The sequence below is a fragment of the Macrosteles quadrilineatus genome, unplaced genomic scaffold (genome assembly GCF_028750875.1).
Source record: "Macrosteles quadrilineatus isolate MER2022 unplaced genomic scaffold, UCM_ALF_1.0 Scaffold_8__2_contigs__length_117827958, whole genome shotgun sequence".
In the NCBI taxonomy this organism is placed as follows: Eukaryota; Metazoa; Arthropoda; class Insecta; order Hemiptera; family Cicadellidae; genus Macrosteles; species Macrosteles quadrilineatus.
The window spans coordinates 74,883,308-74,904,551 of record NW_026542601.1 but is presented as its reverse complement, the minus strand read 5'-3'; the positions used below and the strand labels follow the sequence as shown (position 1 = coordinate 74,904,551).

The 21,244-nt window shown below is 34.9% G+C and overlaps 1 protein-coding gene across 2 annotated transcripts; it reads left to right on the top strand.

The window, feature by feature from the left end:
• Window positions 1–1,911: 1,911 nt before the first annotated feature.
• Window positions 1,912–21,218, top strand: LOC128999982 (sprouty-related, EVH1 domain-containing protein 2-like). Of its 2 annotated transcripts, none has more exons than XM_054426809.1 (7): window positions 1,912–2,247; window positions 10,799–10,991; window positions 13,764–13,932; window positions 18,024–18,049; window positions 18,833–19,069; window positions 19,643–19,794; window positions 20,658–21,218. In XM_054426809.1, the coding sequence occupies exons 1-7, from the start codon at window positions 2,228–2,230 to the stop codon at window positions 20,782–20,784; spliced, it is 924 nt and encodes a 307-aa protein (XP_054282784.1). In that variant the 5' UTR covers window positions 1,912–2,227; the 3' UTR covers window positions 20,785–21,218. The 2 variants fall into 2 exon arrangements, with proteins under 2 accessions (XP_054282784.1, XP_054282783.1); XM_054426808.1 differs by having other exon boundaries at window positions 1,913–2,247; window positions 17,994–18,049.
• The last annotated feature ends 26 nt before the right edge of the window (window positions 21,219–21,244 follow it).

Here is a 21,244-nt window from a genome sequence, read left to right as displayed (position 1 = left end):
AGTTGGCTCATTTATAAACGACTCAAAACCAAATGAGTTCATTATACTTAAATAATCAATGACACTGTTATTTTGTTCTAAAATGCATAAATTTATATCTCCTAACATAATAGCTGTGTTTTTACAATTACTCAAAATACGTTGCAAATCATTGCGGAAAAAATAAAAATCATATTTATAGTTTCTATACAAAGCTATTAAGTCAATTTCAAAAGGTTTATCATTTATGGTAAAAACTAATGTCAGTTTAATTAATTCAACTTCACGTGACTGAAAGCGTTCATAATTTAAAGTTAAATGATTAGAAATATAAATTACCACTCCACCAGTCTATGTGTATAAGTTGAGACACGTTTGTAGAAAACACTAAAAAGGCAATCTTCTAAACAATTTTAAAATATTTACAACTTTAATTATATAGAAATGTTCATAACACAGTAAGTAATTCCATTAGTTGCATAAGCTTTTACGTGAGTCTTTTTAATTAATTGAAAATTAAGTCTGTAATAACTCTTAAAATAGCTCCTGTACCGGTACTTGATAATTGCTTGATTTCTAGCAACGAGTACACAAGTTAAAAATTCAACAATGCATTAACATAACAAGCTCTCTTTCACGCTGCAAGACTAGTAAACGGCAGAAGTAAGGCAGAACGGCAGAACTGCGGTATTGGTTTACCATACACGCCTGCAACGATGCGCTGCAAACCGCGCGACGAGTAGCTAAATGAACCGTAGAGTAAGTGAGCCTTCTAATATTTGTAGAGGGTTCACTTACTCTACAGATCATTGTGCCAATGAACTGTAGAGTAAGTGAGCCGTCTTCTATTTGTGTAATAGCATAGATAAAACATACTCCCTTAGTAGATTTCTCATCCTTATGGAACAGCTGAAGACAATTTTATTGTTAGTTCTGTACGGTTTTCTGTAGAGGTCGTGTTTTGTTTACAATCTGTTTCCCGTTATTACAGCCATTTAAAACCTCGTTTAAACAAATAATACGATCTAATCATAAACAATAACCTGTCCCCTAGTTATATAACCAAACAGTAAAGCACAAATCAAGAAATTAACCCTAAAATAATAGAAACAAAGTTTCGTCGACACTAGCGCCCATGTGTCACGTACATGAACTAGACACGAAAAACGTGCTTCAAAATTTACAATGGGATGAGAAGTCTACTTGTGTTGGTTAGTCTATGGTAATAGTTATCATGAAATAGGCTCGTATAGTATACGAGCCTACTCCTGTAATTTATTTAAATTCAGTATTTTGGCTCGTATACTATACGAGCTTATTCCTGAATTATTCAAGAATTCATACGCTTGGCTCGTAGGCACAATGATCTGTAGAGTAAGTGAACCCTCTTAATTTATTTGATATTTTTGATCGGCTCGTATAGTATACGAGCCTGTAGTGCAAGTGAACCTTCAATATTATTTACGAAGCTCGTATAGACTATGATTTGTAGAGTAAGTGAGCCATGTGTTTTAAGAATTACATATTTGGAGGCTCATTGTGTCAATGATTCGTAGAGTAAGTGAACCCTAACCATATTATCCTTTACCTTTGGGTCGATCCACTTCCAGCAGATACCAAAAATAAAGCATAAATAATTATTTGTTCAATGTAAGCTACGATTATTGACTCCTACCAATTGTTCAAGTATGCTTTTCATAAATCTCTAAAAGTACAAAATCTGTACATTTTCATTACAAATATTGATTTATGCCTAAGCCTAATCAAATAAGGAATTAAATTTTATCCGACCAAGCGCTACCAAAAATGTAATTAAGTAATTTGCCATTTGTCATTTTTATATATATACTCTATGAACACTTTTGAAGTTCTCTTTTCCTGAAATATTGTGATTAGAGTATGCAACTGTTCAGCTTTTCTGTAGTTATCTAAATGTGCAAAAATAAACTTCAGTATGGTGGATATGTCATTTGTTGTAATCAGGTTCGATTTCCCTTTGATGAAAACATTTCATTAATCACTATTAAATTGAGGCTTTTTATGAATCGAGGTCTGAATTTTTTTGTGCCATTCCCCATTGAGTCCTTGAACAGCTTTGTCATGCGTCATACGTAAGTGTTAGTTAAACGCGCATGTCCAGGCTTACTTCCTGCCTGTGCAAGTCGTGGTTAATGTATCTTATATGCTTCGAAAATGGTGGTAAAAGGAACAAAATGGGGGAAAAGTAGGTTGTTTCACCGTGTGAACAATGACAGAAGATTTTGAAGAGTAAGTACAACAACTACCGTACATTTAGGCCATCTTCCATTAGTGTTATTATGGGCGTATACTTCGGTACAAAATTGGGGCTAGGTCATGGTAGGCATATCATTCTATGCCTAATATTAAAGGGTCAGTCAGCTAATTGTTAAATTAATGTTTTATTACATTTAAATTATTATTTACTAACCTACAGTTATGTTCTACCAGCTATTAGATATCAAGATTGGCAAGTAAAGTGACCTCCTAAAAGGCAATGCCATCTGTAAAGACAGAGCCTAGATACCAAACTCAAACATGTAACTTGTGTATTTTGATGAGGAATATTTCAAAAGCGTTTTTAATCACAGTACATTTTATTCTGGTTTATTACTAAACTATGGTTTTTCATAAACTTGTGTTCAAAAATTCATATTTAAGCTTAGCCAATAGGCATCTAGGCCTAGGCCAAGCAGCTCAATTACTATGTTGCAGGGACAATAAATTATTCTCCCTTAACTTAGTTTTAAATATTTAGGCCTTCTATGTTTGTTATCAAATGTGTCTATTTTGTCCCATTTAACTTATCCTAAGTGGGTTTACATTGTTGAAACAATAAGTTTTTCAACTGATGATAATCAAATTCTTGTTGTAAAGAGGCTGGTTTTCCTGAAGTCACCGTGTGAATTACCATCACTAACTTATATTCATATGATTGGATTGTGTGATGTTTACTCTGTATACATTTATTTTAAACTAACTAGGTAGGCTAGGCCCTATGTTACCGGTAAGTTACCAGCTTAAGACAAAACCAATTTTGTCTAGGCCATTGGATTGTGTGATGTTTATTCTGTATACATATACATTTATTTTAAACTAACTAGGTAGGCCCTATCTTACCGGTAAGTTACCAGCTTAAGACAAAACCAATTTTGTCTACAAGTTAAATAGGCCTAACTTAACTTGATAAGTTTTAAGAAAACCTTATCAACTAAATAACTAAGGTCTAGGCCTAACTTAAATGAACTTTTCAGAACAATGAACGTAGCCTAAGCTTAATAAAAAATGGCAAAGGCCTGGGCATAAATTGAACTAGGCCTAATTAACCTACAAATTGTGTTCAAAATACCTAACCTACATCTAGCCAATCCTAAGGCGCTCATTTCCCTATGTTCTTACTTAGGCTTGACATCAGGATTCAACGCATTGTAAATTATATGCCTTACGGTATTTGAAGTAAGTTATGGAGATCTTTATTCAGATAGGTACAACTAATAGCCTACTAGCCACAGTGAGCCATTTTTTTTTACTTGATGAAAAAACTGTCCTACAATTTTAAGCTTGGTAGCCTAAAGGTAAAAAAAGTAATGAAAGTGATAAATAAATTATTAATTTTATTATAATATACCTATATTTACAACCCAGGTGTTTCCTAGGTACAATATTTTAGATTGGCGTGAACGCCAAAAAACACAGTTTTTACAAAAATTTCACTTAGGCTTAAGTTACTTATAAGTTACCTAATACGTACATTTTAAAAACTATTAACGGGTCCGTGGAATTGGCTAACTCTGGAACTCGCTAACCCCATGTTAAATGCCCTATCTTCAAATTTGGTCGATGAGAGGAACTCGCTAACTTGTTCGGTTTCGGAATTGGCTAACTCCGGAACCCGCTAACCCGCTCTAGAGCCGGGTTAGCGAATTCCGTCCTCGTACGGAAGTCGCTAACTCGGTCCCTCGGCGGAACTCGCTAACTCCCAATCAGAAGCCTCGCGGGCCGTCCAATGGGAACCAAGCACGAATATTTTTGGCCAGTGTTGCCGAAAGTGTAGTACCTATATCGTATCGGCACCATAATGTCGTATCCTACGATTAATTAGGAGTAAGAGCACCGTAGTCGATAAAATAAATATATTTAGAAGTATGTTTAACCACAGAAAAGTTCTTATGATTATTAGGGTGGAAAATGCATTATAGTCTTACTATAGACTAACCAACACAAGTAAACTTTACATCCCATTGTAAACTTTGAAGCTCGTTTTTCGTGTCTAGTTCATGTCCGGTGACACTGATCGCTAGTGTCGACAAAATTGTGTTTCTATTATTTTATAGTTAACTTCATGACTTGTTCCTTACTGTTTGGTTATATAACTAGGGGACGTGTTATTAGTTGTGATTAGAACGTTTTATTTGGTTAAACGAGGTTTTAAATTACTGAAAACAAGAAACAATTGTAAACAAAACACGACCTCTAAAGACAGTGCACCAGACAGAACTAACAATACAACTGTCTTCAGATCATCCATAAGGATGAGAAATGTACTAATATAAGGGAGCATGTTTTATATGTGGGTTTCTCACTTAAATAGTAGCTTATTGGTATGAAAAAGATAAAAATGCACATTTAATTTGGATCTATTACATGTTATGAAATATCTATTTTCGTAGTCCGCCATTTGTTTCTTTTATTCGAATAAATACCATTTTGTGAACTTCTGCAAATACAATTTTTGAGTTCGTATTTTATATACTGGGCTTGTAGTAACCTTAAATCATAAATCATAATAAAATTTACACGTTAAACGTCATTACAGAATTACATTGTAGTGGTTATGTATTTTTAAATAGAGCTATTGAATTTAAATAAATATTTATCAATACATTATAAAGTGGTAGGCCTAATGGATTCATGGATTGCATTAAAAGTTAGTCTATGCATAAATACAACTTGTAAATTTCTTTTATCGTAGGCTATTAGTGTAGACCCGGGGTCATCCTCTTAATTTTGTTGAATTAATATTAATTTTACGTCTTTCAGTAGGCTTACTTTTTAAAAGTCTGGAGTTTTTTTCCAGGCTGGTTCTATCTTATCCAAAAACAAAGCTATTGTCTATTGTGTAGCTCAGTACTGGGGAACGGTGAACCGAGCAATGGCTTGGTATAGTTTATATTGTTTGTGAAAGCAATATAAAGGAAACCCAACACTCAAATCAGGAAAATCCGTCAATTAGTTTATTAAAAATCGTGAATTAAAATAACCCTGTCACGTTTTATTATATGAATATTATATCTTCTCCTATTTTTTACTAGTGGTGCTTAGGTGTACAATCTAAAAACCGTTTTAAAACATGTAACATTATTGCTAAAAAATTCAACACATTTTAGAATTAGGCAACTATTTACTAGTAGGCCTACAATGCTTTGGTTCAAACTATTAGGCCTAGATAAAAACTTAGTCTATGTCATCATATTTGTACACGTAAGTTGGACGGTTCAACGACGAACATTTAATTTAAAATCTATGAATTAATTATGAAAGTTATGATGGTTGATGACTGTATTAATTAATGGTTTTGGTTTATTACGACATTACAATTAAATCTTTTTTTCGTGTTTAAGAACTTGCGTGTATTTTAGCTTAATTTCGTAGAGGTTTAATTGGTAATAAACCAATTAAACTAAATTTTGAATATTTTTCATATTCTATTATTTTCTTTTATACTGATGGCATTTATATTTAAGATCGAAATCATAAACATTTAACTGGCCATTGTACAGTTTAATAAAAAACACTTTTTCATGATTTTTTAATTGTCTTTTAATTACTTTGGGCTATCTGTTAAAAGTGGAATTGATAACAAAAAACAATAACATTTACTGTATCTTTATAGACACTGACATTTTGAAATACGGCAGTGTACGATTATTTTGTCGTACAAGGTTGGCAACGCTCCGAGCAGGGGGCGCGGCCGGGTTAGCGACTTCCAGAGTTAGCGAATTCCGCCGCGAGACAAAATCGAGTTAGCGGGTTCCGGAGTTAGCCAATTCCTGACTGAGACGGTTAACCATTTCCAGAGTTAGCCAGTTCCGCCACACGACCGAGTTAGCGAGTTCCTGAGTTAGCCAATACCTACGTCTCCTATTAACTTAAGTTAAAAATAAGTTATTTTTTTAGTAGGTCCTATATACCTGCTAACTTAAGTTAATGTACAAAATTTCATCAAAATCCAAGATGGTCAGGTTGAGAGCCCAGTTGATTTGACATGGAATGACCCATAGTACCGTAGTCTACAGTACAAGTACAATAGAATATGTCAACCACAGGCGTAATTAGGGTGACCCTAAAGGGGGGGTTACACCAAGGGGTCTGGGGGTTAAAACAATCACAATACAAGTTTAAGGGGGAGGGGTTCAAACCCCTAAACCCCCCATATGCCACTGACGTTGCAACATTTATCTTTATCTAATATGTAACTTAAGGCCTACAAGCAAGAAGTGCAATATAACAAGCGGGGTGGTCTGAAATGATCCAAGCAACAAAACACTCCGACACAAAAAATGAATCTGAGAGAAAAGTCAAAACAAGACAAGGGTAAAACCCATGGACAAACTGACAAAATCAAACTTAAGTCAGATTATACAATCAACTTTTGCAATATTCTTGGGTCCTACGGTAAATAAATCATTGGTAGAGGAGAGTGGATTTTTCAATAGAAGATCCCAGAGATTATTTTTGAATTTGGAAAAAGTCTGGCTCAAGGCTGAAAAAATAATTGGATTTTAAAGTTTGAAACTCAGTTGGTCAGAGTTACAAAGTGTTTATCTAATCTTAAAAATGGAATTGTCACTGTTCCTGATATTGCGAGTATGATTTATCACCTCTTCTATGCAAGGATTCCAGATTTTTCTTAACATTCAAGAAACAACATCATATTAACTGTGTATACTGTCATTATACCTTCTCATATAAAAATTGGTTTGCAACCAGCATCATAGTCAGCATTCAGCCTAGAGTCCAAATTGACTTTCTTTGGATTCCAAAGACATTTTTTGTATCTGTGGCTCCACCCCAGTGTGTGACGCCATACAAAAAAGTGCCTTAAAAAAGCTAGATACAGTAGACTCCCTCTTATCCGGACATCCGTTTAATCGGACTACACTCGGCGGAAATGACATCCCTTTAACCGGACAATTTTCATCAGCACATTGGTTAAACCGGACTAGATCGGCAGGAAGTAGGCAGTACTGAAACAACTGTTCTCGTGGGAAAGATTTGAGACCAGTGATCACGTGCCTAAATACAATGCTCTCCTAAATTTAAGTCGAATATCACAGTTGACAGTCCGTTTTAACGAGTTTTTGGGGACGTCGGTTTAACCAGAAAACCCGTTTCCTGGACTGGCCTCGGTCCCGAGGAGTCCGGATAAGAGGGAGCCTACTGTAGGTCCTCTTTAGGTATTCTTTACTAACACAAACTTTGAGATTTGTTTGTAAAAACAACCTTAGACAACTTACAGCAGACAGTTTCTATGTGAGGGCCCCATGTTAGCTTTGTGTCAAGAGTGATACCAAGGACCTTAGCAGAGGTAACCTCAACTTCCACATGTTTGAATCTAAATATTATGGATTAGGTTTTTGAGGCATTTAAGGACAAAAAATTAGTCTGAAACCAAACATATTTCAATTGTAACATAAACTTCAATCGTGAAACGGTAATGTACGCTGATGACACAACTCTTCTATTTATGCATGACTTACCACAAGAATTACACTCCAACATCTTATCCTCAACAGACAAAGCACTGCAGTACTGCCTTCAAAATCACCTGGCCATTAATCCATAAAAAACAACCCAGTTAAATTTTAGCCGAAAACGTGAACAAATCAAAGAAATTCCTGAAATAACCGTTGAATAAACTCAAAACTGCTTGGCCTGACAATTGATGAAGACCTCTCCTGGAACAACCATATACACAACCTGACCAAGAAACTTGCATCTGGGGTCTATGTAACAAATAGGATGAAATGGAAAGAAGGTCTAGAAATGGCTAAGACAGCATACTATGCTGTAATAGGATCACCTGATAAGGTATGGCTTAATATTATGGGGAGGAACATCAGAGGCAAACCTGGTAAAGTCCTGGTGCTCCAGAAAAAAACCCGTCAGGACACTCTCCGGCCATGAGCTCTTAGACAGCTGCAGGGGAGCATTAAAATCCCTTAAGCTCCTAACAGTGACAGCACTCTACATCCATGGAGTTGTCGTGTACACAAAAAAACTTAAGCTTCCCAGAAATGAGAATTTTCACTCCTACCACACCAGAAGAGCGACCGACTACAGCCTACCGCCACCACACTACACAATACAGCAGAAAACCCTCTATATTGGCCGCAAAATCATCAACTCTCTTTCAAACAAAAGAACGCAACAGGAAACCAACTCAAACAGCGACCGGTGTATACCCTTTTAAGGAATTTTTGACCAATTATAAACTTTCAATACAATGAAAATGTAAGCTGTCAAACAATCTAAATGACATTCTAGATTTTTGTGACGCCATTGTAACAAAACTATCTCGCCATTCTTAACAAAATTACAAATTGAGGAAACTGTCTATTGTCTAACTCAATAAGTCAGTAGATAATCCTGATTTTTGTTTTCTTTCCTTGAAATTAGCAGTTGATGATATAGATTTTTCCAATTACACAGAAAGTGTTTTTGTTAAGAAAAGTGACTGGTCCAATTAAATTTAATAGGTTGGCTTGGTAAATTTCTACAATATAAGGGAATAAGGAATAAGTATGAGAGAGCACTGGGACTGTGCATTAAATTGACAATATGAACACCTCTACAGGGGAGGGAGACAAGTTAAAACTTAAATGCCGCTAAGCTTAGCATTTTCTTTGTTTTCCGGTTTGTACGAGGCTGATTCTGACTTACTAAACCTTGCTACTTAGTAGAAGTAGCAGTTGTTTAAGAGCTAAGTATAAGGGTGAGGTTCTAGGATGATGCTAGGTTTTATCATTGACTTTTTGATATTGAGGTAGACATCCTATCTATTTGTGGCAGCTGTCTCACATTTAAAAAAAAAAAAAAAAAAAAAAAAAAAAAAAAAAAAAAAGTTAGGGCCTATGTGAGCCATTGAAATAGGTCAAAATTTCAAAATTTAGGTGAGTCTGTGGCTCAGTTGGTAGCGTCACGGACTTCGGGCCCAAGGCAGTAGTGTCATGGGTTTGGATCCTGGTCACTGCCACAAACTTTTATCAGTACAGTTCACCTTTGTACTGTACCGGCTCACCCCTTGCTTTGCTGGATACGCTCCACGCACAGATCTGTAGGCCTAGTCAATGTGGACGGGCAAATGCAAGGTTAAAAGGGGCCGCCAAAAAATGTGCTAGTGTCTAAAATTTAATTTTCTATCTTATTTTCTGTTATCATACTGAGATAAAGGAGGAGTTTGTATAAAAAAATAAGTCTTTCATTGATACCACAAAACACAGGATTGATCTTCAATATCCTGTGCATGGACCAGGTCTTTATGAAGGATCACTAAGGTAGGCCTACATGCATAGGAAAATTTAAATTAACCTCCCAGGACAAATTAAAAGCTGAAGAAAATATTTTTCGTCATATCGCAGCAAAAACAGCCGTTTTTAATGCATGCGTTGCGGGTCCAAAGTAGCATTTTTACTCTCTAGGGAGTAAAAATCATTTTTAGTCCCTAGGGAGTAAATAAAAGTTGTTGTAAACAGTTGTAAATTTCGATTGTGGCAATGATATCAATCTAAATTATTTATTGATTGATTTATTAGGTAAGCTTTTAGACCATTGTTGTCGACCTCGGGCTAAAAAGAGTCACTTTAGGCCCTAGTGATGAAATATACTATTAACTTAAAAAAAATTAAAGACTATTGATGTTCTTGGGTCCTTACTCCCTAGATGATTTTCTAAATTAATATAGCATTAGGTATCATGTATTTAACTTATTTGAAAAAAGAATTCTGCATTTAAGGTAGGCATGAGGTGTTTTGACATGTCATATGTTCTTGCAAGACAAAGGGGGTAAGTACATATTATGATAAGCTTATTTACTTTACATCCCCTTTGTCATATGTAAATTAATCACATCAAACATATGATGAATAAAAATTGTATCTAATTTTGTTGACGTGGCATTAAAGTAGCTATAGGCTATACAATAAGTCTCCTATTAGTTTGATTTGGTTGAAAAGTCAGAACGTTTGACAGAAATCAGTAATTTATATCATCATAATACTTGGCCATACTTGGCTTAAAATACCTACTTTGTATGGTTGTCATTTCATCGAAAAGTATTAAGTATTAAAAGTATTTTGACATGAAATCTGGTGACAACATGGGAATGGCAGGGCTTAGTTGAAAAAATTGCTTTTAAGAGAGCATTTATTTGATTTATACTTTTGATTAACTCTGTTATACATAAAACTAAACACCACTTTTGTCCTCAAAATTTTAAAGGTAACAACATTTAACCCCAATCACTAACCATTGCAATAATTACGTACCCAACATTAGAAATATGTATTTTAAGATTAGATTTCATGAACTATTAATTACACTCCATTTCCAGAACTTGTTATGGTAGGATAGTTTGAGCAGGTACCCAAATTTTTCCAAGCATATTTGTGACTATTATATGGTGCCTTTATGCTGAATCCAAAAAGGCTGCTGAGGTGATGACAGCAAGGGAGGCCAATTGCTTATATGGGTGGTGGGCGTCTGTTACTTAGCTTAATGTGTCTGTTGTGTTTTGTTACAGTGGGAACTACTTGGTCCGTGTGCGTGCTCAGGTGATGACGCGGGATGACAGCACGGGAGGCTGGGTGCCTATGGGAGGTGGCGGCCTGTCTAACGTGTCTGTCCGCAAACGAGGCCTATCCTCCGACCCGGCTGTCCCTGATGATGTCAAACACGAGTATCTCATATTCGGCAAACGGATATCAGATCAGTCTGTGAGTATCATAGGGGCCTACTTAGTTTGTTCTTTTTCTCCATATCTAGCACAAGGAGAAATTTGCACACATTTTTCCAAGGAAATGTCTAAAATCCAGCCTAGTTATTTCCCAATAAGTCATATAGGCCTACAGTAATGCATTGGCAATATCAGTAAATACATAAATAATACAATTATTCTTATGAACTAATTCTTTTCCAGGATAGAATCAGCAACCTTTAGATTTGAAGGTGATTCAATATACCCACCTAACCCTCCCGATGATGATCGTTGCGGCCGATTAGGCTACTATTTAACATCTTTGTGAAATATCATCGTGGTGGGCTCTGCGATTATGTAGTGAATCATTATTTAATACTAAATATCTCAATAGCTATTGCACCAATAGGCCTACTTGTAATTTTTTTTCCTTTTGTAGGAGTCCTTTTCTACAGAATGACATATATTGTTTCCATCTTTGGGTTCCTTTTTCTTCTTGGGTGGTTTGTTTTTACTAGAGTCGTCAGCTGCTTTCCAGAGCTATTTACGTTTCGATATAACCAGTTTAATGTCTCAAATTATGAAATTCTCTCCCAGTTTTTTTGTTCAGGGTTTTATATAAATTGAAGGCTAGAACAGTTATGGAGTTTTGATGATAATGCCTGGCAAACAAATCAATTTGATGGTTTTTACATGGTTTTGAGGCCTTAAAACTTAGCCAAAATCAATTACTGTAGTAGTCTAATGACTCAATTAGGTTGTGTTTTGTATCTTTAAATGTTTTGCTTTGATTGGAGGTTTATTTTTAGCTATTTTGGGCCCCTATCGTGTAAAACTGAATGGACTAAATTAAATCTTTGACTATTTGGAATATTCGCTGTGAGTCTAGTCTAGGAGCTTACTTTGTAAGATCTAGGAGCACAATTTGTTTATAAATTTATATATTATGTAAATATGAAGTGTATTCTTCATGTAAAACCCCATAAACTAGCCTACGTATTTTAAATAAATTTTCTAATAGATATACCTATTTTTCTCAAAAATACCAGTTATTAACCCTTTCAGTGCTAGGCCAATAATTCATATTTTGTAAGACTTTTTTGTTTGCCTTTTAATTCTATTACCTGTTGTTGAATTTTAACTGTCATGTTGTCACTATTTTATTAATTAGGCTAATTTTGAATAATAACACAATAAGAAAATATATAAGAAAGATAAATCCCGGTATTTGTAGTAAACATTAAATAAAACTTAGTTTTGTTGTAATTTTCCTGGTTTTCCTATAAATTTTTATGTTCTGATAGCATTATTTGAAACCAAAATCTCATAAAATCAAAAGACATATAGTTTACAATGTAATATTGAATTTAACCTTGATTTAGTTGGACGAGGTTATTGTAATATAGCCATTTTAGGGAAACTAATGTTTTGCAGCAAAGTCTCAGGAACACATTTATGATCACTGTTGTGTTAAAACTAAAAGATTTCATCTAAATAGTCCATGACTCACTAGTGCTGCTACCTAGTAACGCATTGAACAACCATCTGTAGCGCTATCTGTTCGTAATCGGTGGCGTCAACTTAAATACTGGTTTTTGACTCCTCAGTCTTCAAGCACAGATAGCCCAGAAGGCTAGGGCATGTGTCACTTGGCCAGTGGCATTCGTCTGCTCGGGTTCGAATCCCGTCCTTTGTGACAAATAATTGGTGACCTGTGTTTTTGTAGCGATATACTACAACCACTGGGGCATAGTGAGGTGTTCATAATCCTTGGTTTAGACATACACCTCGAAATCATCGGATTGGGCGAATCTTTTAGCTAAGTGGTTGTTAGTGTATCCTATAAAAATGCAGGTCACCAATGGCCGTTTTTTTTTTTTTTTTTTTTTTTTTTAATAACCTTCCTCTCTATATCCCTTTGAGATTTTTAAAAACAACGATATATCGTTTCATAGCACTGAATGGGTTAAGTAGGCCTACAATAGTTCTAGGGTGACTAGGGCTTTTTTATGCCCCACCTTACCTTCACATCCTGGGACGCTAGGTTCTAGCCAGGAACTGATTTACACATTACTTCTCTACTACTCTGTATCTTGCTTCTCTGTGCCTACTTGTACAAGAGTAGGCCCTAGTTACTGAAGGATTAGTGTCTGCAGTATTATGAATATTTCTTACTTAATGAGTTGAAAATAACTGTGTTAAGTTTGTAGCCCAGGTTGTTTTTTAATTTTAGTTCCAAAGTTTGATGTCACAATTTAATATTTAGGTGCATATAAAACAACCAATTTATAATAAATTTTGTTGCTTTTGATTAATCTCGTCAGTAAATCATTTTAGCTAAAATATGTAAAAGTAACATATTAATCCAGTGATTAATGTAGTTTTCAAAAGTATTATCAATGTTTTCAGTGTAGAACTATTTTAAGTTGCCAAGTGAAATTTGTCTCAAAATTGTCATTGTTACTTATTTCAGCAACTGCGCTGGAATAGAAAGACACTTTTAAGAGGAATAAAGAGTTTGAGTTTTTAAGATTGTAAAGGATACAATTTAGAAGTTTGATGATTGATTCAAATTTTGAATTTGAGTTGTTTTTTTGCTATTTTTGTTGTTCTTACTATTGTCTGACTGAAACAGCATTGCATCATCTTGCCAGTGCTAAAATCATATTGTATTACATCTGACATTGACACATACCCTTTTCTTGTTTTATATCCTGTTATAGACCTAAGCCATCTAGCTACGTCAAAGCATATAAATATTATTGTTTGATTTGCTTTTGTATTATTTCAGGTTGTATTAAGTTGTATAATTAAGAAAGACTTTGAGTACAACAAGGTTATGCCAACGTTTCACCATTGGAAAACAGGCGACAAGAAGTTTGGACTAACATTTCAAACAGCGGCAGATGCTCGAGCCTTCGACAAAGGAGTTCGGACGGCCGTTGAGGAACTCATCGAAGGTCTGTTTTATCTCTACATTTTGTTTCTCCCACAAAATGGAAGAAATTAGAAATCCCCATGCATACAAGTTTTGCTTGCATTACAAAGTCCTTGTTTTGTCAGAATGCAAGTATGTTAAAACAGAAATTAAACCTTGCTGAAAATTGGTTGTCTCATTTATTAAAATTAAACTAGTTTGAAAATTACTAATTCAGTTGGATGTTGTGGATTGCTTTAATTTTACCATGGGTAAAACATACTCCGTTAGTAGATTTCTCGTCCTTATATATAATAAGGATATAATAAGGGTTATCCGCCGCCCACTTCTCCCAGACACACTTTCAAAGCCGTAGAATTCCTGTCACTATTACAGTTCAATTATTTTTATTTAAACTTTTGTTCTTGTAACTCCATTTACATCATATTTTCACCTCATCATATCTTCTGTCATTTATTTATTTATTGCATTTGATTATTAATGTTTATGTTTTGACGCAACTACAGTCGACGCACAGGCTCGCTGCCCATGTCGGCTTATTCCATATAAACATGTACGCTTTTTTAAACATAGATGTAATGTAAAGGTTAATTTTATTTTATTCTTAACCCTCCGAGTGTCCATAGTTTAGGCCTTAATGTCCGCCTATTTTTGGCGCATTTGCAAGGTTTTATTAAAACCGATCTGAGAAGCTTAAAACAATGTTAATTCTACTGTTCTATATACCATTTTGTTTGGAAAATCATGGGCTTCAATATTATACATGAAACATAAGGAACATTTGTTTCAAAAAAATTTTTTAGGTAAAAAAAAAATATTTTGGAAAATTTTCAAAAAAAATAAGTTTGCGCTCAATGAAAAATTGTATAAATTATAGGCCTATAAATATTTGAAAATAGCCACTTTGTTCTAAATTTTATGAGGATTACAAATATATAATAATATAAGGAAGTAGATTTGCAAATAAATAAGTTATGGGCAAAAAACAGATTTCAGTACATAGCGTTTAGCTAAGAATGCATAGCCTAACCATAGCTAGGAATCTGGCTGATAATTTACATCAATATCACTACCTACTTCTTCAGGATCATCAACCAGCCCTTCAAAATCACTTAAATCTTCTTATAATGCACCACGTATATCACTACTTTTGATTTTTAACACTAAAACAATGATAAACGTAATAAAACACATCAGTCATCGGTCCGAGGGTAACCTAGCTATTTACAAATGCGCACGTCAGCTGTCTGCTACAATTACGATCGGCTCGGAGAACATACAGCGCTGAGACAGACCTCTGGAGAAAGCTTAGAATATAACGGAAAGAACGATACCTAACTCGATCCAGTTCCATCCGATTCAGTCAGTCATAGAGCCTTCGCCGTAAACGATGTTCGTGCGTCGAAAAATCAACGCGTGACACTACACAAAGTGTGAAGCGCGTCGATTTTTCGACGATGGACGCTCGGAGGGTTAAATTCACTTATGTTTTTTTTTTCTCCTTTAAATATTTGTGTACATATTCTGTATATACTTTGTTGGAATAAAGAAATAATTCATTCATTTTTTTTAATTCATTCATTCATTCATTCAATACGTTAAGGCAATTTCTACAAAACACCACTCCTCCGTTAATAATGGACGGATTTTTACAAACGATGTGTCAATAAGTATTTTTTGTGTAGACACCCCCTTTCACCAATTCCTGTGATAAAAGTCCTCGGGCTTTGCCCCACAGGCCATCAAAATCCCAATGTATTTCTCATGAAGAAAAGATTTTGTTTACTTAAACAGAAGAATAATATGAATCAATTACAGCTGTTCATAGTAAACACATAATACATACAAGAACGATCGTTTTCAGTTTCGACAACTGGAGTGGAGTGATTGATTATATTATCGTTGAGTTTACTCTTTTAAGTCATTGGAAATAATTATGACTGCTATTCGTTTTGAAATTTACAACTGTAATACTTTGCAATTGCTCGAATTAATTTGAGCAACAGGCGCACTAGTCTTTATGGAAAAGCTGAAGCCAATTTTATTGTTAGTTCTGTCTGGTGCTCTGTAGAGGTCGTGTTTTGTTTACAATTTTCTTGTTATTTCAATAATTTAAAACCTCTTTAACCAAATAAAACCATCTCATTATAAAACTCATCTAGTTAGACATAACCACACAAAATCACTAATCATGAAATGAACCCTAAAATAATAGAAACAAAATTTTGTCGACACTAGCAATCAGTGTCACCGGACATAAACTAGGCACGAAAAACAAGCTTGAATATTTACAATGGGATGAGAAGTCTACTTGTATTGGTTAGTCCATGACCTGCAGTGGTTTATATGGTATCGTAACTCTTGACCTTATCCCACACCACCCAGTGAAGACTACTTCCCAACTATTCAAAGTTTTAGGCAATCTAATTGCCAGGATTATTATAAACCAGTGTAATTAATTAAGTAGAGGATAACCCATAAAAATAAAAACATCAAACAATAAAAATATTTTCCATCAGTGAAATTATAAAAAAAAATGTTTTCAGATTTTTTTGTCAAAATCTATAACTTAAACTAAAAACAAGTTTAAAAAGATCAACTATGTTGAAAAATTGCGTAATTTTACTTATTAATTATATATACAGTAGAGCGTCGATTATCCAAAGCCCAGTCATCTGAAACATCGGTTAACCAGAAGGCCGATCACCGATGTTGCTGCTGTTGCGAGAGAAGATCACAGATGTTGCTGCAATCACGTCAAACAATAACCTCTGTCACTGAGTCCATGAGATATGCTCATGAATGTTGCTACAATCGCATTAGACAATCAAAACCAGTAAAAATACATGAAAAAATGTATTTAAATGTAATCATTTAAAGTCAAAATAATGTAGGCTATCTAATTTTTTACTGCCAATGACCCATTATCCAAAAAATAACAAGCTATCCAAACACCTGCAATCCCCAGTTGTTTGGGATAATCGACTCTCTACTGTAATTCAATTACATATTTTAGAATCTTGTGTAATAAGTATTATACCAAATCTTATAGTGCAAGGACCTATATTATTATTTTAATTGCTCATTGTTCGCTTGCCTCTCAATATTTTTTTAACTCTTTGCTACACTATCGTATCGTAAGCAACACAACTGCAAGCTTTTAGCTTGATCTTGAACAATTAAGGGTAATGATTAGGGGTTCAAATTGATATAATAAATTTATTTTGTTCTTATCCTATGCTGCTTATGGTGACATCATCTTTGTAAGTATTTAAGAGAACGTTATGTTAAAGAATGAAACCATTGTGCAGTTTGTTATGTCAACATTTTGAGTTGTTCATTTAGTATTTCTAAAGTTTACTATAATTATTCCCTCCATAAAATATACAGGGTGACATTTACGTCTTAGGACGACTTTATAACTTTAAAACTAAAAGAGATATCACAACCAAATTTTGCATGTCATGTATACACATTAAAGTAGCTTACTATTACCAGTAATGATATGCCAAATTTGGTTGAGATATCTCTTTTCGTTTTCGATTACTCTTTAAGTGAAAAACTCGTCCTAAGACTTCCTACTTTTTTGTAAGATTTCTGTTTGCTAGCCTGAACAGTAATTCAAGGAAATTAAAATATTTTGAAGTTAGGCCTAAGTTACTGATTATGACTTTCTTGAGTTATTCTCCAGATGATAAAGTTCCCTAGCCATTAAGTCTTTCAATTTGTTTGTGTTATTATTTTATATAGACTAATCTTTTATGCATAGAGTGAACTCATCCTGAACAAAGATAAGCTTGCTCTACCCCTCAAAAATTCCAAATCGTGGCTTAGAGCCCATCACAAAAAAGTAAGAATTTCTGTTACATGTCTATTTTAAAAGCAAAGTTAGTATTTAATAACGTTTTTGTTAGATCATTGAAAATATACCTCTATTAGCCCAAGATAGCAATTAGCCCAAGTGTTGATAAATACTGTTACTATATGACAGGTAAAATAAAACCAAAAAGTAGTTAGAACCTAACTGATAGTTAAAACTCAATATTTGGCTTTAAGATTGACCTATTTATTTATTTATTCCAGGAATTCATGGAATCCCTCGATGTATTCCAGATGTAGGAGACGACGATGTATTTATGGTAAGTATAGTTTTTGATGTTTGATTTGTGATTTTAGAATTTTTTCTTCACAAAAAGTTGAAGATTGTTAAGTTGCTTTAACTTTTTTTGGTATTATACGGCACCCTTTTGGTGGTTATGGTAGGTAGGGTTATCATAAATAGAAAGTATGGCTCATCTGGTATTGTTCGATTCATAACGAAACGAGGAAAGACCTACAAACATATTTATGATATGGGTTATCATAAATATGTTTGTAAACATAAAATATTTGTATTTTTTTTTACTTCGGCGGTTATGTTAGGTTGGGTACCTAACATAACCGCCGCAGCGCGCTGTAAAATATGTGGCATCCGTTTAATACCAAAGTACCCTTTTTTATACTTTAACTCAACCAACCACTAAAAAACCAAAAGTTTAAAATTTATTGTTTCTAATTTACTTAACAAGTAAACCCCCATATAAAAAAAAATTAGGAAAATTAACCTTCAATAGATTTGTTTGTACTGATTGACCCAGTTACCGCATTTTTTATTCACTGCATGTATTATACCGGTACTATATTTTTTTGTACCAAAAATTACTAATCCTGAAAATGGAACCAAAGAAAAGTTCAATGACTATTGATATATTTTCCTATGCAAACAGGGCATCCCCAATCATGCTAGAAAACACAAAATTTGGGTAATTATTTTTTATCATTTATATTTTTATAGAATTTCAATTCTTTCATTACACAATGCTAGACACTATATTTGGCTATTAATTAATTATGTGTGTTACAATAATTAATGTTTTTGTCAGACACTGAATCTGCCTGCTGAGCGGGGGGATTCACGGTCGTCGTCGGACAGCAGTGGAGGTGGCAAGCCCATCCCCGCTCCTCCCCCCACCATACCCGAGCCTGAGAGCTACTCGTACGTTCAGCTCACGACAGTCCATGACTACATGTACCCTGTGGTGGAGGGGGAGGGGAGCCTCAAGAAACGAGCTCAACTCACACTTCCGAACAAACGGAAAGAACGGTGCAGACACTGCCAGGTAAGAAAACTCGTAGATCTCACTCCAACAAAAAATAAAATAAAATAAAGCACAAACATGTCCCACTAAACATCCCAGACATTGTGGGTTCTCCCCCACTCTAACGTACAGCTACAGGATCTAAGCTGGGCAAAAATCTATATCCCTAATACAATAAGGGTTTTCTCCGTTGTATCACTTTTTTTGCCATATTAAAACAGTTAGGAAAATTGACCTTCAATAGATTCTTTTATACTGATTGTCCCAGTTAACGTATATTTTATTCACTGCATGTATTATACTATATTTTTTTGTACCAAAATTTTTATGAATATTGTACAGCCTACCTAAACCTATATCCCAAAAATGGAACCAATGAATAGTTTCCAACAACCGAGCAAGGCTCGGTCCCCCGTAATATACATATAACCTTTGTAGGCCTACTTATGATTAAGATAAGAACTTTTTAATCTGAGCTACTATTTCGCTATTCAAAGGTTTATTTTTCTATGTGCCTGGTCAAGGACGAATGTGTATTTTTAGTGCAACATACTTTAGCAGGCTACAGAAGTTAATTTTAGTTTCTCTCCTCAGGAACCGTACTCCAGTGAGACCAATGTGCGGGGTGCGTGTCCGTACGCACCAGATCCTGTCAAGACTACCATAGAGACTGCAGCGTGTCTGTGTCTGGCGCAGCGTGTATTGCAGGACGAACCCTGCGAGTGTAGCATCGGCTGTGGTAGAAGGTAAGGTTCTGACTGTGTTACAGCGGCAAGCATTATAAAAACATTTGCGGGCACTTTATAAATAGAATAACAAGTGGATAAAAATGATCTAACTACAAATTTCTTCTAGTTTGCAATCAGTTACTCTTTCATTAAGATTATTTATTACTCAGTTTTTAACAGCAACACACTGTTAATTGTTCAATTCAACAACCTTCTCCCTTTCTCTCAAACTTGCAACAATGGTCACTGTAATAGGAAAACACAAAAAGTGTTATTTCACCTGCTCGTACTAACAGTTCAAATGACGTCACAGAGACAATCGTCATTCCTATTTTTATAATTCCTACCTATATTAGTTCATTCAGACGATCCAGAGGCCGTTCCATCATGAAAAATAAACAAACTACCTTAAGGTACAGTACCATATTATTTTGTGGAACTCTCCGTTAATAGGAAGGTATGATCAGCATTATTTCACTCGCTCGTTCTATCAGTTCATTACAAAAATAATTGTTTCCTCAGTAATATATTATCAAGGGACAATTATTTTGTGATCCTCGCTGTCAATAGGAAGACACAATTAGCGGTACGATCGTTTCATTCTTTTGTTCACACAGTCATCTCAAAGCTCCTGCAAGTGTCACGAACACCTCCAATCTTCACATATGGCTATTGTGATCGTGATAACAAAAGCTTGGCTCAGCTTGAATTTTGACTATGCTTGTCCACTTGAGCTTTTAGGCAAGGCAAGGCTCAATGGTAGAACCTCTTGCTCAGCCCTTTAATATCTTGACAAATTTAAAAAAAATTGCTAAGTGATCCTTTAGATGTTTCCCTCACATCCTCATCCCACGGTGATAAAGCGTGATACTATTTTGTAGGTGGCTGGCGCTGGCCCTGCTGTCCATACTGGTGCCGTGTCTGTGGTGCTACCCACCACTAAGAGCCTGTCACTTTTGCTGCGTCTCCTGCGGACTCTGTGGTGGCAAGCATCGGCCCGCCTCATAGCCCCACCCCCACCTCCGCACACCTCTTTGTATATTGGAATATTGAATGTTTATATTTATAAATAGATATATAGCCGGCGAATCTCGAGACGACACCTCGACTCGAACAAAAGCCGAGGATCATCTCGAGATTTTCCAGCAACGTATGACATCGCTGTCATAAAAAGACTCTGGACAACTAGGAGTTTTAAAAGTGCTGAGTTTGTGGACTAAAACGTCATCGAGTGGACACGTGTGGCGTCGATATTGTTACTGTTAATAATCTATGATTTTTTTATTATTGTACATTTTTAGTAATGTAAATGTAAACGTTCATCACCTATCGTTTTTCGATTCATCGATTTTAGCTTCATTATCGATAAAATATTATTGTGTTAAGCTTAAATATTTATTATTTATACGAAATTATTATATATATAGGTTGTACACTCTTAATGACTCTTATTATTCCTTTTCCTTCT